Here is a 15,367-nt window from a genome sequence, read left to right as displayed (position 1 = left end):
TGTAATTTGTTGTTATTCTATATTTACTATCAGGGAGGGGAAGAGGCACTTGCGGGATTTTTCTGCCCCAAGTGCCAAAATAACTTGATTGGCCTTTTCTACCATGTGTTAGCCTAGCCTTGATACTCGACAATGGAACCTTTTCCAGGCATGGAGATTCAATAGTAAGGAAATGTTCAACTGCTGAAAATCTGCTGTTGTGTAACTGTTAATTTGAAGGCATAGAAGCCATGTTAGGGGGTGGGGTGGGATTGGCAACCTTGAGCTCGAACACTGGTACTCTTGGGAACACAATGAAACAGTCCCGTACATATTGGAAGTCCCAGGTAAGAATGCATAGGATTACAGCCTTAGCTTGCGACCTCCGTAACATTAAAAAAAGAGCAATTTCCGTGTTACGTTGGCTGCAGCAAAAACAACAATCCTATACTACTCAGAAGTTCTCAAAGTTCAGTGGGACTCAACTCCCATATAATTGTTTATACACGGTATAGGATTCCAGTCTTTAAGGGCGCAATGCTATGCATGTTTAGACAGAGAAAAGGCCTACAACTCACTGCATGCCCCAGCCAGCATGTAGTGCCTCGCTGGGGGATGCTGGGAGTTGTAGGCCTTTTCTCTGTCTAAACATGCATAGCACTGCGCCCTTAAAGAGTCTTATTTTACACGTGACTTGTGATCCATCAGGATAAAAAATGCCCCCCCCCCCCAGTTGCTTAATAAAACTGAAGAGGTTCTCTCCTTTTATTATTTTCAGAAGGGTGATCGTGTTAGTCTGTTGCAGCAGTAAACAAACAAACAACAAATAGTTTCGTGGCATCTTAAAGGCTAATAGATTTATGTCTTAATAAATTTCTCAGTCTTTACCATGCCAAAAGACCCTTTGTTGTTCATTGTTATTATTTCACATATTCCAGTGGTACTGAAATAAGCCCGCCGAGAACCACTTTCCACCACTCGTCGACCAGCTGTTTTTCTAAATGCTCCGTCCGTCCTCCAGCAGATTTCTACTTCCGACCTTTCCCCATCCGCAGCGTCAAGTTAGCCCGCTAGGGAGTTCGGGAGGCGTAGTTCGTCGTTGCTGGCCGTGAGGACCGCAAGCCCCACACGCCACGCGCGGCTTTCGCGCATGCGCGACGTGCGTAGAGGCCACCATTTTGGAAAGCGGAGGTTTGCGGGTTGTTGGATTTTCCTTTGCTTCAACTGGGGAGTATGGCGGTGCCCATTTGATCGCAGGGGGGCTTGGGCAGCGCGTGGCGCCTTTCTCTTGAGGTTGGTCTGTTAGATAAGAAGGTTGGCTTGGGGTGGCGATGCTAAAAGCGGAGGTGCGGGCGGGAGAGCGGCCGCGTTGCGCCGTCTGCGGGGTGGGGGAGAGCGGCTGGTGGGGCTGCGTGAGGGATATTGTTATGGCATACCTATGAGCGCTTCCTTCGGGCTGTGCTCTTCCTGCGCTGCCCACCCGTCGGGGAAGGAGGCTGCGGAGGTTCAGGAGCGATACCTGTTTTCAGTTGGGTTGGTGGGACCCCTGAGAGACATGTAAATGCGAGGAAAAGCCTCGCTGAGGGATAGGTAACGTACACACCAGCAGCATGTGGAGAGAAGGCTGGAGCGGTTGACCTCACAACGCCCGCCTCGCAACGTCGGTAGGTGGCGGGCGGATGTCCCTTAGAGAAGGCCATGGCTTAAAATCGCGTAGTGACTCAGTGTCTTATTCTTATCCCGCGGGAGGGTGTGTGGGTAAGGGTGTCTTTAACCCCACCCCACAATAACAACATGGCTGTTGGGTATTATGCTCTTGGGGCCAGGCGGAGCCACTGCTTTGTTAGCCGGATTCAGATTGTTAATGATGATAATTTATTGCTCTTTTAGTTCTGTCATGATAAAATGTAAAGTTAATATCTATAGCTAACGGACTGTAGTGTCACTAAAATGCAAGGGCAACGTGATGTTAAGAAATTTTTGTTAACTGAAAAACGTGTTTACTGTGAGCCCTCTTTCATAATATCTGACTAATTTTACAATGTAAGAACATAAGAGCCATGCTGGATCAAACCAAGGGTCCATGTAGTCCAGTATTCTGTTCACACGGGGGCCAACCAGCTGCCTGTGGGAAATCCACAAGAAAGACATGAGTGCAATAGCAACCTCCCACTCATGTTTTTCAGCAACTGGTGTACATAGGCATACCTCTGATACTGAAGGTAGCCATCAGTAGTCTTATCCTCCATGAATTTGTCCAATCCCCTTAGAGCTATCCATATTCTGGAAGTGAATTCCATAGTTTAACTAAGTGCTGTGTGGAAAAAAATGCCTCCTTTTATCTGCCCTGGATGTCATAGAATAGTATAGTAGTAGGGTTGGAAGGGGCCTACAAGGCCATTGAGTCCAGTGTCTCACCAAGCAGCCTCGTGGGATGAACCCGGGTTCTAGTATTATGAGAGAGGGAGAAAAATGTCTCCCTATCCACTTTCTCCACACCATACATAATTTTATACAGCTATGTCATGTTTTCCCTCACTATATTTCTAGAATGATAATTTTAAAATTAGTATCTATAGCGAATAGTTAGTACTACCACTAAAAGGCAAGGACAACTTGATGCTAAGACATTTTTGTAAACTGAAAAACAGATTTTTCATAATATCTGATTAATTTTGCAATGTGATTCTACACATGTTTACTCAGTTCCACTGAATGCAATGAGGTTTACTTTCTGGTAAGTGTGCATAGGATTGCAGCCTTACTCATGAAATAATTAAGAGTAAATTGTATCATGCTGTAAACTTGGACAAGAGTAACTGGTATCATGTGGTAAACATATTATTTTATTGTTTTAAGATGCTTCATGCTGAATGTAAGCCAAGAAACCTTGAAAGTCAGGATGCATCAGTAACTGAGCCTTGTTCTAAAAGGATGAAATCAACAGAAGAGCCTTATGGTAAATCGTATGATGGATTACAAAGACTTCATGAGGAAATACATATTAAAAAAACCCATAGTGGGTTTATTCCATTATCCCTATCCGATGATCATGATGAGGTACAAAAGAAAAAAGGAACTGCAGAAGTCCCAGACCCATTTATTTTCCCCTGTAAAAAAACAATGTCATCAGAGCCTTCAGATTCAGTAAACAAGATTGAAGGAGAGACTGAACTGTATAGCACAAGCAAAGCATTTATTGGACCCATTTATAAAAGTAAAGCCAATACTCTACATGATCAAAGGCAAAAGTATATTGACAGCAAATGTCCCAAAGTGTCAAATGCAACACTTGGAAAAAGTTCTAAGAAAGAAATAGCACCAAAACAGGCTCTCTCCTGTGATGTACCAAAATTAGAAGATGAATTGTCCCAGTTTTATAGTGAGATTTATCAGCTTGAAAGTAGTGAAAATTGTTTGGATGGTGCCTTACAGGGGACAGAAACAAACTCGCACAGGCAACCTGTGGAATGTAATAAATGGAATCAAATAGTTTGTGTAAACTCTCAGGAATGGCCCTATAGAACATCACCTAATGGTGGTGATGGTCATCCATTTTTTAATGAATCAGGTGGTCATATAACAGGCAGTGAACAATATCCCTACAATGACTTAGTAGGTCACAGAAGTGGCATTCGACAATGTTGTGACAATGAAAGAGATTTATGGAAAGCTGAACAATTATGTAACAGACAAGAAGGTTCTAGATTCTGCAACAATTCTATGTCTCAATTTAGACCTAGTTGGCAACACACACATCCATTTGTAATACCTTACAGGCCACTCCCACCTCAGTTTACCACTCATTTTAATTTTCAGGAGCCTAATTCCTTATCACTTCAATCAGATATTTTCCAACGCTCAAATGTGGGACCATTTAAAAATACCCATATTAACATGAGTAGTTCAATATCTGTTCAAGATAGTGGATATGCTAATAATTTTGGTACTATGCAGACCACCAGAAATGGATATAATGTGCCTGATGGACATGTGGTTAATGGTTTCTGTGAAACCCGACCATTAAATCGGAAAGCCGTTCAATCATACCAGACTGAAGGTTTGAACATAGTTTCTCAGCAGTTTCCTGAGGACAAGTTACGTGAGTCACAAAAGCTACTCCTAATTTTAAGAGGTCTTCCAGGCTCAGGGAAGACAACATTGTCTCAGTAAGTATTTGCTGACTTCATTTTATGAATAAAACATTAGAATATTTTATGTTGTAGGCTCTTCTGTTTAGAGTTCAATATATAATAAAGTTTTATTGAGAACAGTGCCAAGTTACACAAGACTTTTCACATTTTGCTTTTATAAAGTTGCTGATCACAGCATTACTTGCATGTTTAAAGTATGGTTTTCCTAGATTTTGAAATCTCCCAACAGTAGTCCAAGTTGATTTTAAAGAATGGTGATACTAAAAAAATAAAAACCATTAATATCTTATTTTTAACTGAGGATCAGAGGTTTTGAGATCTTTGGTGCCCTGGGTTCAAAACTTAGGTATGGACTAGTTGGCCTTGAACGCTCTTGTCTATAGTTTCCCCCAACTATAAAATGAGAATACTGATTGTTCAGCGTAAGGATGAACAAATTAGGGACCGTAAAGAGTTCTTGTTTGCTTACATGTATTTACAAGTGAAAAAAACTTGAAAGTAACAAGGCTCTATGCAACAAAGTGCTGTGGCACCTTAAAGATGCGTAAATTTATTGTGGCATAAGCTTTCATGGACTACAGTCCACTTTAGTTATTGTGGGGTTTCCAGGTAATTAACCAAGTACCAGTTGCTTGCTGTTAGAACTACTTTCCTGAATTAGGTTTCTGACTTTATTACAAGACAAATTGTCGCTTTAACTTAGCCAGTTGTAAAACGTAAGACTATTTTACATGTAGTATATGATTACAGTTGATTATGTAGCTTCACAATTACTACTTCTGGCTTACTTCTATAGATCATTCACACAATATCTAGTATATCAGAACTTTTAGTTTCTTCTCGGGAACAAATGGCCTTGGTCCATAGAACTTGATTGTGAATTGCACAAAAATGCTACTACTACACAAATATACCTGTGAATCATATGGACAGTGATGGTTGGACCACGGTTTAATTATTATTTTTGTTTTGTGACAGGCAATATTCAGTAACACATTTTGGGAATAATTTGGATTAATATAGTAACAAATCTGTTCTTATGCAAATTCCTGTGCAAGTCTATGTCTGGGTTTGGACTATTACGGGGGTAAAAGAAGCTATCATGGCTTCTCCCCCCACCCCGCACATGCTGTGTGCATGACCGTAATTTGCATAATTACCCATGCTGTCATCCAAATGACAACACGGGGCTGGCTTCATACCCACCCTACAACCCACAAGGTGCAGTAGGGTGGGTATGAAGCCACCCCTGCCATGCTGTGCAGTGGGTTCGTGCAACATGGCAACCTGTGCTGCAGGGTGGGTAATCATGCAAATTGTGGGGGTGAGGGGAGAAGCCACAATGGCTTCTTTTACCCCTGTGATCGTCTGAACACCCTCTATGCCTGAGGCAGAAGATATGTGTCCTGTTACTACCCTGTCTTAGGATTTTGAGAAACAGGCCAAAACGTATAGTTCTGCTTTTGTTGGAATACCAATTATGTAGCTAGAGCATGAGAAAGCAAGTTAGATTCTTGGAATGTTAGACTGGGAGTGCTTTTAGACAGAGGGGTTCTAGCACAGCCAATCCAAAGGCATTGTGCATCTATTCTGACTTCCTTACTTAATGTATTTTCTGCGATAAGAGAAAAGACAGAAGAAGTGGTGCGAAAACACAGGTGGGCTGTGAGTGGAAGACATCTGTGTCTGGATCCCCCATAGAATTTTGTGAATGAAGCAAGACAATGGTGTGATAAAAGCCTCATCTTGAAGGACTCCAGGAAGCAAGAGACAGGCTTGATTTGTTGCTCTGTTACAGATGCTTTGTATTATACCATTGTGGGTATCTCTGAGTGTCCATTATTCTTCTGAAGTATTTTTTTGGTTATTGTTTTATTATGAATTACATAACAAAACCAAAACATTAAAAATATAACCAATATTGTAATATTTGAAACTGAGGATTTTAGAATATGTTGCTATATTCTTCTGAAGTATTAAAAATTTGAGCCATGAGTTTAGAACAGAGTTAACCAGAATGAAATAGCAGTTTAATATATACAGAAATCTAAGACGTTAATTGGTAGGCGCATTGGGTGTTCCCTTCTTGTCTTTAGGGCTGTATTTTAAAATGCTCATAGTTAGAAAAAGGGGTACTAAGTGACTGATTGATCCTGCAATGCTTCAGCTCAAAAAATCAAGTATGACACTTCAGTTGGTTTGGCAACTGTGGAAATTCATGACTAATGTTCTCAGGGATACTTTCTGTACATTTATTATAGATAGAAAGATGAATGGGGCAGGCCAGGAAGCAGTAGTGTATGACCAGCATTAACAAGGTATCTTATATATCTTATATAGAAGTGAATACTACATCTTCTACATAAGATGTAGAGCATCTTACGTAGAAGTGAATAGGTGAGTCTTTAGCAATGAATCTTTTAAAAAATTCCCATATGAATGCCCTGTGGTTCAGGGAAAAGTATGAAAAGTAGTGAGAGAAAAATGAGGTTTAGGATTTGTGGTAACCTTAGAGTGGTAGCCAAAAATATCTCTGAAATAAATTATAGATAAATTTTTCAGCATAAGATTTTTTGCTTTCCTGAAACAAGATTTCGCTATCTTGTAATAGTCTTGCTTTTTCCTTTAACAGTATTCTGCTTGGTCAGAGTCGTGATGGCATTGTATTCAGCACCGATGATTACTTTCGTCAGAACAATGGATATTGGTCATATAATGTTTGTCAGCTTGGTGCTGCTCATGACTGGAACCAGAAGAGAGGTGTGACTATGTTAGACCTGTTCATGTCAAATGCTATTACAATGAAAATATACACTTAAAAGTATGAATGTAGTCATACAAGAGTTTCTGGCAGAAGATCCATCGACACATGCAATGAATCAATGGCTTATTCCCATATACAGTGGACAAATCTCTTTCGGTCTTAGTTTCTTAAGGCCCGACAAGTCTATGGTTGTCAGATGCAATACAGGAAAGATCTCCTTTGCCTTTGATAGTTGTGTAAGGGGAAGAATTTTGAACATGTTTCCTCCATATTTTCTTATGTTTCTACACTGGTGGGAGAAGTTATATTTGCGGAAATTATTTTTTCTGCACAACTATGAAAGTCACAGGAACCTTGCCCAAGCCTATAAACACTAATATTATGTAAATTCATAATCTGGTGTACAGGTTTGCCATTTTGTCTTGCAGAAGCCACTTTACTAATACCCCATAGACCCTCACATAAGTCACTTTATCTGGAATTGCCTGACTATCTATGTACTAATACCAGTTTTGGGCAACTATCGACGTCGATGGGAAAGGATGTTGGTATTATAGAGACACAATTAAGGCTATAGAAACACTTTGCATCTAATGAAATTGAGATCTGGCTAAAAGGAGTTTGTTGTATGATTAGCATTTTTATTGTTATTTATTTATGGATGGATGGTATTTCTATACCACCTTTCTGAAGCCAAATAAGGCTTCTGTTTACAAAAAACTCAGAAGATAAAACAATCAAATAAAAACATAGCGAAACACTAAAAGCAACTTAAAAACCATAAGAACAATTTTAAAGCCAAATTCGAATGATATGCCTTGACTCCTTTCCTGAATGCAGGGAGAGTGAGAACCAGTAACAACTTCAAAGGGAGTGCATTTCAGAGCTTGGGAGCAACACAAGAGAAAGCCCTTTCCTATGTGCCTGACAAGCTGGCTTCTGCAAGTGAGGATGACTTCAAAAGGGCCTCCCCTGCTGATCTGAATAACCAAGCAGGATCATACCAAGACAGGGGGTTCCTTAGCTATCCAGGCCCTAAACTCTTTAGAGCTTTAAAGTTTAAAACCGATACCTTCAGTTGAGTATGGGAAAAATTGACAACCCATGCAGATCTTTTAGTATTGAGGTGATGGGATCACTATATCATGCAACATTTAGCAGCCTAGTTGCCACAGTGTGGTAAATGTAATTGTGCAGATGTGTACCTTGCCACTTCTGCCACCTGAAGATTCAGGGACAGCATAGGATCTAGGAGCACCTCAAGCTACGAACCTGATCATTCAGGAGGAGTGGGACCCTATCCAGAGCAGGTTGAATTCTGATACCCAAGCCAGGCTTTCTACTGACAAACTACCTCTGTCTTGTCTGGATTTAATCTCAGCTTGTTCACCCCCTTCCAACTCATTATTGAACTTGGGCAATGTTCAAGGGAATTGACCACTTCCTTGGAGTCAGGTAACAAAAGAGAAATAGAGTGTCATCAGCATATTGATGGCATCTCACTCCAAAGCTCTGAATGATCTCTCCCAGCAGTTTCATGTAAATGTTAAATAACATAGGGGATAAGACAGAGCCCTGTGGGACATCATAGGCCAATGGCTGCTGTGCTGAACAGCAGTCTCCCAACACCACCTTCTGGACATGACCCAACAGGAAGGACCAGAACCATTGCCATACAGTGCCCCCAAGGCCCATGCCTGCCAGGCAGTTGAGAAGGCTACCATGGTTGATGGTATTGAACGCCACAGAGACGTTTAGGATAACTTTATAAAGAAGACTTTCATTTATCTACCCTTATTACTTGAAGCAAATAATTATTATTGCTGTTGGTATAATTGAGTTATTAATATAATCTTTATTGCAGCAAAACAAGCAATGGACCAAGGAAGATCCCCAATTATAATAGACAACACTAATACACAAGCCTGGGAAATGAAGCCTTATGTAGAAGCGGTAAATAAAGTCGCATCTTTCTTAATGGACAAAGCTAATTTCTGTGCAAATGGATTATTATGTTTTTGTCATAAGCTACATTTTGTGTTGTCTTCATCTTAAGTTGATCTGTATAAACTTAATGAATCTTAAACATTTGTACTAGAAAATAACCTGGCGTTCAGTCTACTTAACTTACAATGCAATCCTATACATATCTACTCAGAAGTAAGTCCCACTGGATTTCAGCTTGCAGCCTTAATCAGAAAAGTGACTGTGATGCTATTCTTTTTACAACCATACTATTTGTTTGCTTAGGCTCTAGAAAAAGGCTACCGAGTGGAATTCCATGAACCAGACACATGGTGGAAGTTTGACCCTGAAGAATTAGAAAAGTAAGATCTATGTTTTATTTCCTTGTTTGAAAAGAAATACTTCTGTTTGGTTGGTTCCATTTGAATATGCCCCTTTTGAATAATTCCCTATATCTGTTTATCTTTTTCTCCCTACTCCAACATTAAGCTTGATGCCAGATTTTGTAGACTAGAACACAAGCTATCCTTCTGGCAGCTGATGTAGCCTGTCTCATTGAGAATTGGGCTCTGCACAGATGTCAGTTGCACCCTCCTTTTTCCTTTTAAGTTCTTTCCGATTCCTGATGCTTGGTAGAACTGAACAGAACTGAAAAAGCTTTTTGAAAATAATTTTGAAGTTGCCACTGAAAAAGTTACTGGATGTGCATTTCATAGTTTGGATCCCACAAACTGTGAGCATAGTTTTTCTCACAGGAAGGAGTGTTCCTGCCTTCTTTTTTTCTGCAGCTCTCGAAAAACCACTCCTGAGGCGTGTGGGATGTGACATGGGGGGGTGTCTGCAGGAGGGGGAATTAATATAAATTAGGGACTTACCCTTTTGCGAAGAGATGTGCCTTTTGCTTACGCTGTCACTCCATTGGATCCAAGCCAGTGTTTATAATCTTTGAAGACTGCAGCAAGTGGAAACAGTTGTTCGGTGTTCTTCTACTGTCTAGAAATACAAACTAGCTTCTACAGGATTTAAACCTTCTATAGGATTTAAACCTTCTGACTTTTTTTTAGTATTTTGTCATTTAAATATGTCGGAACTTCAGTATACTAGCTTTCCTCTTTTGAAGTCAAATGTGACCGCGTTGGACGTTCTTGACAATTTCCCACTTGCATATACATTATATTTGATAGTACTGAGGTCCGTGTTTCCAGTTGGTTTGATAACACATCTTACACTTAGTTCTGGGCACCAGTAAGGATTAAGTCTGAGGTTGCCTTCCCTCTGATTGGTTCAATGATCTACTGTTCTGGGGTACCACAAATTCAGCCCCTCTTGGCCTCTTCTACTACTCCCACATATACTTCCTGTTTTCTGCTTCCATTTGCTTGGTCTGGATTGCACCAGTCTGCTGGAGGTGGTTAGTTTTTGTTTTGCTTTTTAATGAAAAACTACTACAGGGAGACTGCAAGTTTGAAGAAAGAAATGGCAGGAGAGAGGAGCTAGTGCTTAACCCCTTCTGCTCCGAATTGCTTGCTACCTGCTGCTTTTTCACCTATGGGCAAAAGGATATGAGAACTAGCTTGGTCCTGCTACATTTCTTGAAGGGTACAATCTGAAAGTATTTTGAGAGATTCTATAAGTTGATCAGACGTTAACTTAATTTCTTGTTTTTGTAGGAGGAATGAACATGGGGTCAGTCGTGAGAAGATTGTTCAAATGCTGGAAAGATATGAATATCAAATGTCAATACCGATTGTCATGAATTCGGTACTGCCTTTTCACAAAACTTCACAAACACCACCTCCGCAAAGAAGACAGAGGTGGGGAGGCTATTCAGACTCTTGGAATACTTTCAGTGTATCAAGTAGCCGATAGTAGTCTATTGAATAACTCAGGGTATACTTAACTAAGGCCAATTCTCTCTTTTAAAAAATAGGGTGCAGTTTGGCACTGTGTTAGTAGATTTAAGTCTATTGAAATCAGTGGGTTTAAGCCTGCTTAACTCTGTGTTGAATTGTTGTCAGACTATTCAATAACTTTCTTTTAAGGTTTAAATAGTCAATGTAGATAATTACCTCTTGGAGACTGTTTATAAAAATATAAATATTTAATAAAAATGGATGTTAAATATTTTAAAATTTTATATTTGTACTAATCTTGGTTTTAATTAAACCCTTTGATAACGTGGATACACCATGTGGTTTTTTGTTGCGGTTTAACAGAGTTTTTGCTTAAATTAGAAACTGCTGAGCAGTTCCTTTGAACTCTAAACAGAACATAATGAATTTTTAATAAGTGCAGGTAACCAGAAGAATAACTTTTAATATAGGTGTTACATTTGAACTATTTCTTTTCACTGCTTTTAACAGTTGTTCCAGTTGTAATACCAGTTATCTCACTTAGTAGTTAGCTTATGAATTGACATTAAGCCAAGTTCTTACCTTTCCATTTCCTGATCTTTGAGGTTTGTCTGTACAAACATGAGCTGCAAAAGTGGCAGTTAAGACTCCGCAGTTAAAATCTGAACTTCACTATATCAGCATGCAGCATGTAGTTTTATGTGGAATCCTCATAAACTCACTTGTTCTTGAACTTTTAATATGAAGTTTTATATTGTCATTTTCCAAGTTCACGCTACTGTGTTATTGGAAAGCTTGCTTTTTTTGTCTGGTTGTACAGTTTTGTTATGAAAGAAGCAATAAGTCTTAAATATGTTGGAAAAGCTGGAACTGTATACATATATGTGGACAGTGACATCAATTAATTAAAACCACATTATGTTACTTTAGAATTGTGATACAGGGAATAGCCAGTTAATCAGATGGTTGAGGCTGAGCTGACATAGATAGGGCTTTTGTGCTAATTTGGTTTTTTTTTTAACCATGTAGTGAAATTCTACTGGATGTTTGCCTCTTTTCTTGTCTCCAGTTGTGTGCTCCCACACCATTGTTTCAGCAATCCAATGTCAGTGTAATACAATAAGTGTCTTGACTTTGAGCATTATTGTTTTTACTTCAATGAAAATATTAAAAATACCAATGTGGTCCATTAGGGATCTTCTCTTCTGGGTTAACACGCAACTGTTGGGGAATACTTAATAACTCTTTTTTTAAAAACAACCTTATCTGTCCACTGTTTTAAATGGAAAATAATTCTAACATAAAATACCAGTTTAAAGAAATATATTTGCATTAGGTGCTGTTTGAGAAGGCTGACTTTACATTCTGAACACTATTTTTTGTGTTTATTCTGGTGACACTGTTTTTGTCAAATCTTTTAGCAGCTGTAGATCACAAGAGAAAATAAAACAGCTTGTTTCAGTTTTGTAATTTTTTTTTTCAGGAAGCCCTTTCCCATTTTAGTATTGTTATTGCAAGTGCCTGTCTTGGCCCTTTAAACTATAGCAGCCCTGCATACTACTTAATGGCTCAGTATCTTTCTTCACCTCTTTACTGCTCTTCATTATGGGAGATGATACCTTTCTGCTTTTGTTTTGTATTCATACAATCCTTAAATATCTGGGTTTCATATGTATTTCTAATGTGTGTGTTTTTTAATTTACCCAACATGTAGGTTGTTTGGCATGTTAACTCTTGTAGCATATACTATGATTTAGTGATCATGTATAAGGAGAGCAAAGATTTGTTATATCATAAATTTCTATGCCAAGCTCCACTAGAAATAGATGGCTGTTGAAGAGCACAGCAACGATAACTATATAGTTAGTAAAGTACATATATTAACATCTGCCCCATTTGAAGAACACAACAAGGGTGTTGCAAAATGAGTCAAGGTTCAGGGTAGAAAGAGGCTGAAGATCATATGGAATTATACAATGGACTGGTTGTATACTCCTTGTCATTCTGCTCTTGTGCTCAGCCCCACTAATTTACGTGTGCTTACTAAGGATACATTCCTGCTGTATTGTTCCAAACTTGCCAAGACCTCATAGATGTGTGAGCCTTGGTTCAGTGAAAAGATAGCATCAACAGGCTATTACTGAGGTGGAAAAAAATGAGGGCCCATAGCTAAACAGTGCAGGACAGTATTTGGCTGGGGGGCTAGATTGCCTCCCCCCAAGCCCTCTGTGGGTTGGATGACAGTGGGTGTGGCCATGCCCAAACCCACTGATATCACTCCACCCCTGAGCATTTTAGCCTTTCTCCATGCCAGTGTCCCCAACTTTGTGCTGCGCTTCCAGGAAGAGCAGCTCCTCTTCATGGTGCTGGCTGAGTTCATGGCTTTGTGTGGTGCCAGGAAGAGCAGCTGCACTTCCCAGTGCCGCTGAGTCCCAGCCACCTGCATATCCAGTGTTATCTCTGATCTTAGATTGGAGACAACAGTGAGGATTGCCTCAAGGGGGGAAGCCCAAGAGGTTCTGCTTCAAGGCCATGACCCACCCCCTGGAGAAAACTTAGGAGTTGGGAACCTGGTGGGCTGAGGATTCTGCATACCTCCTTTAAATTTTGTTAACAAAGTTAAAATATAAGTTCTACGACTGGGATCCAAGTTTACTCTGTTTGCATGCAGGACCTTTTAAGTTCCTTCTTCAAGCGGAATCTCGTGCACCCTTTAAAAAGGTTAAGGGGGTCCTCTGGAGAAACTGTATAAGACATGGGTAGGCAACTGTTGCCCTCCAGGTGTTGTGGACTACAGCTCCTATTAGCCCCAGCCAGCATGGCTAATGTTCAGGGATTATAGGAGTTGTAGTGCAAAACATCTGGAGTGCACCAGGTTGCCTACCCCTGGTATAAAACATGGTGGGCCACTCTCCAAAGGAATTTTGCTTCTCCTTTTATGCCTAAGTGGAAGCACTATGCCACTTGAGCACAGGGGTTTTCAATATTGCAGTATGTCTTTGGGGGGGGGGGAACACCTCAAAATAAAATATTCTCTTAGAACAGTCCTATTTTTTTGTAAGTCAACTGACACAAAAACTAGTATCTACTGCATAACATGCCATAGTGCTCAATGATTATATTTGGGAAAGGAAACAGCGTTAAAGATAGCAGCCTTGATCCAGAAATACTCAGACAGAAGGCATTCTTTGTGACAAGTACCACACTGATGGTTAGATATCAGATGTGGTTATTTATTCACAACTATGCAAACCTTGATGGAAAGGTTCACTCTCACCTACCCTGTCCAGTGTTGACATGTGGTCTATGAGCTAGTTGCCCCATCAGTGTAAATTGCTTTATTTGTATTTTTGCCTTTGTGCAGCAGCCTCCAGTAATTACATGCCTGTACAGAAGATGGATCTCTGGATCCAACCTGCTTTGTCCAGTGCAGGGAAGATCAGTGTAGAGTTGCAAATGAGGATTTGGTGGTTCTTACACATGCAGGAGCCTACAATATAGGGAGGGTGTTCACTGGATCAGGGCAATTAAGGATAATTACTTGAATCTTAGTTATGGGGTCTTGTGCCCTGAGTGTCTTGTGTTTGACCCAAATATTTCTTAATAGCTAGCAATATTATCTACTAAGATGCACTTTTGTTTAGGTATTTTCTTTTTCGTTTAATTTTGATTATTGAAGGTTTGTGCTAGCATGGCTTTCTGTTTTATGTTTTTCTTTTTTTAAAGGTAAACAGAGGAAAAAGGGTTGAAAGCCTGCTATAATTCAGATTCAAAAGTGAGGAATAAAATTTGGATATTTAATTTTATTGTCTGCTGACTTATGTGTGGCCTATTTTAATGTGTATTATGAAATGTACATGTAATTGTTTTTTTTAATAGAAATTTTATTAAATCTAATGTTTTGAATGATATTTTGCTGCTTAATTTGTCTGCAACAAATGTTTATCAGTAGGAGAAACTGCTATGAATATCAAGTCTAATAACTTTAATATGTTAATATCTAACAATGTGTACGCATGCCCTTTAATTCCTGCACTAGTATTTTGGGTATGTACAGCAACAGCAGTGGTAAAACACTTCACTTGTTGTAAGTATTTCACCACTGGTGAGTGAAATAGGTAGAGGGCTTTGTGGCTTTGGTTGTAGCTCCTCCCATTCATCAGTATGATGCAGTTGTGAAATGTCATGTGGGTGGATCTTCCTGTCAAAAATAGGCATGATTGATCAAGAATGAATTTGCGTTTCCTCCTTGTAGTAGTCAAGGAGCATCATTGGTTCCTAGTCATGGATAAACACTTCCTTGGTTTAATATTTCCTTTATGTTGCTGCCAAAAGGGAAAACAAAGAAGACATTGCTTGTGTGGGAAGAATTCGGGGAGCGGGCTGCACTTTGCAGATTGGACTTATTAAAGATGGAGTGGCAGTGAGAGAGGATCAAATACTGTATCTTGTGGGAGAAAGGGAATTGGCAAGGCCACATAACTTTACAATCCTGATGCATGAAGGAGGTAGACTGTGGGTATAAATAATGGCTGGTGGAGAACTACGGTGTTACTTGAGTCATTTAGCTAAACAAAGTGAGGGGTTAATGTTTAATTCCGTTCAAAAGAAAGATTTATCATAACTAATAACACATTTTAATATTAGACCTT

At 39.6% G+C, this 15,367-nt stretch overlaps 1 protein-coding gene across 1 annotated transcript in view; it reads left to right on the top strand.

Moving 5' to 3' along the window:
* The first annotated feature begins 1,129 nt into the window (after window positions 1-1,129).
* The window catches only part of LOC146349582 (uncharacterized), a 30,184-nt gene continuing 15,946 nt past the window's right edge, over window positions 1,130-15,367 (top strand). The window contains exons 1-6 of the mRNA XM_084842987.1: window positions 1,130-1,272; window positions 2,839-4,148; window positions 6,766-6,893; window positions 8,762-8,850; window positions 9,148-9,224; window positions 10,533-10,676. Of these exons, the coding sequence (XP_084699113.1) occupies window positions 2,839-4,148; window positions 6,766-6,893; window positions 8,762-8,850; window positions 9,148-9,224; window positions 10,533-10,676 (1,748 nt within the window). The 5' untranslated portion in view covers window positions 1,130-1,272. The remainder of the gene's footprint in view (window positions 1,273-2,838; window positions 4,149-6,765; window positions 6,894-8,761; window positions 8,851-9,147; window positions 9,225-10,532; window positions 10,677-15,367) is intronic.

This window comes from Heloderma suspectum, chromosome 3 (assembly GCF_057233095.1).
Source record: "Heloderma suspectum isolate Gila_16-S chromosome 3, 16-S_ref, whole genome shotgun sequence".
Taxonomy (NCBI): domain Eukaryota; kingdom Metazoa; phylum Chordata; class Lepidosauria; order Squamata; family Helodermatidae; genus Heloderma; species Heloderma suspectum.
Note: the sequence above shows the minus strand (reverse complement) of the source record. Positions and strands in the feature narration are given on the sequence as shown.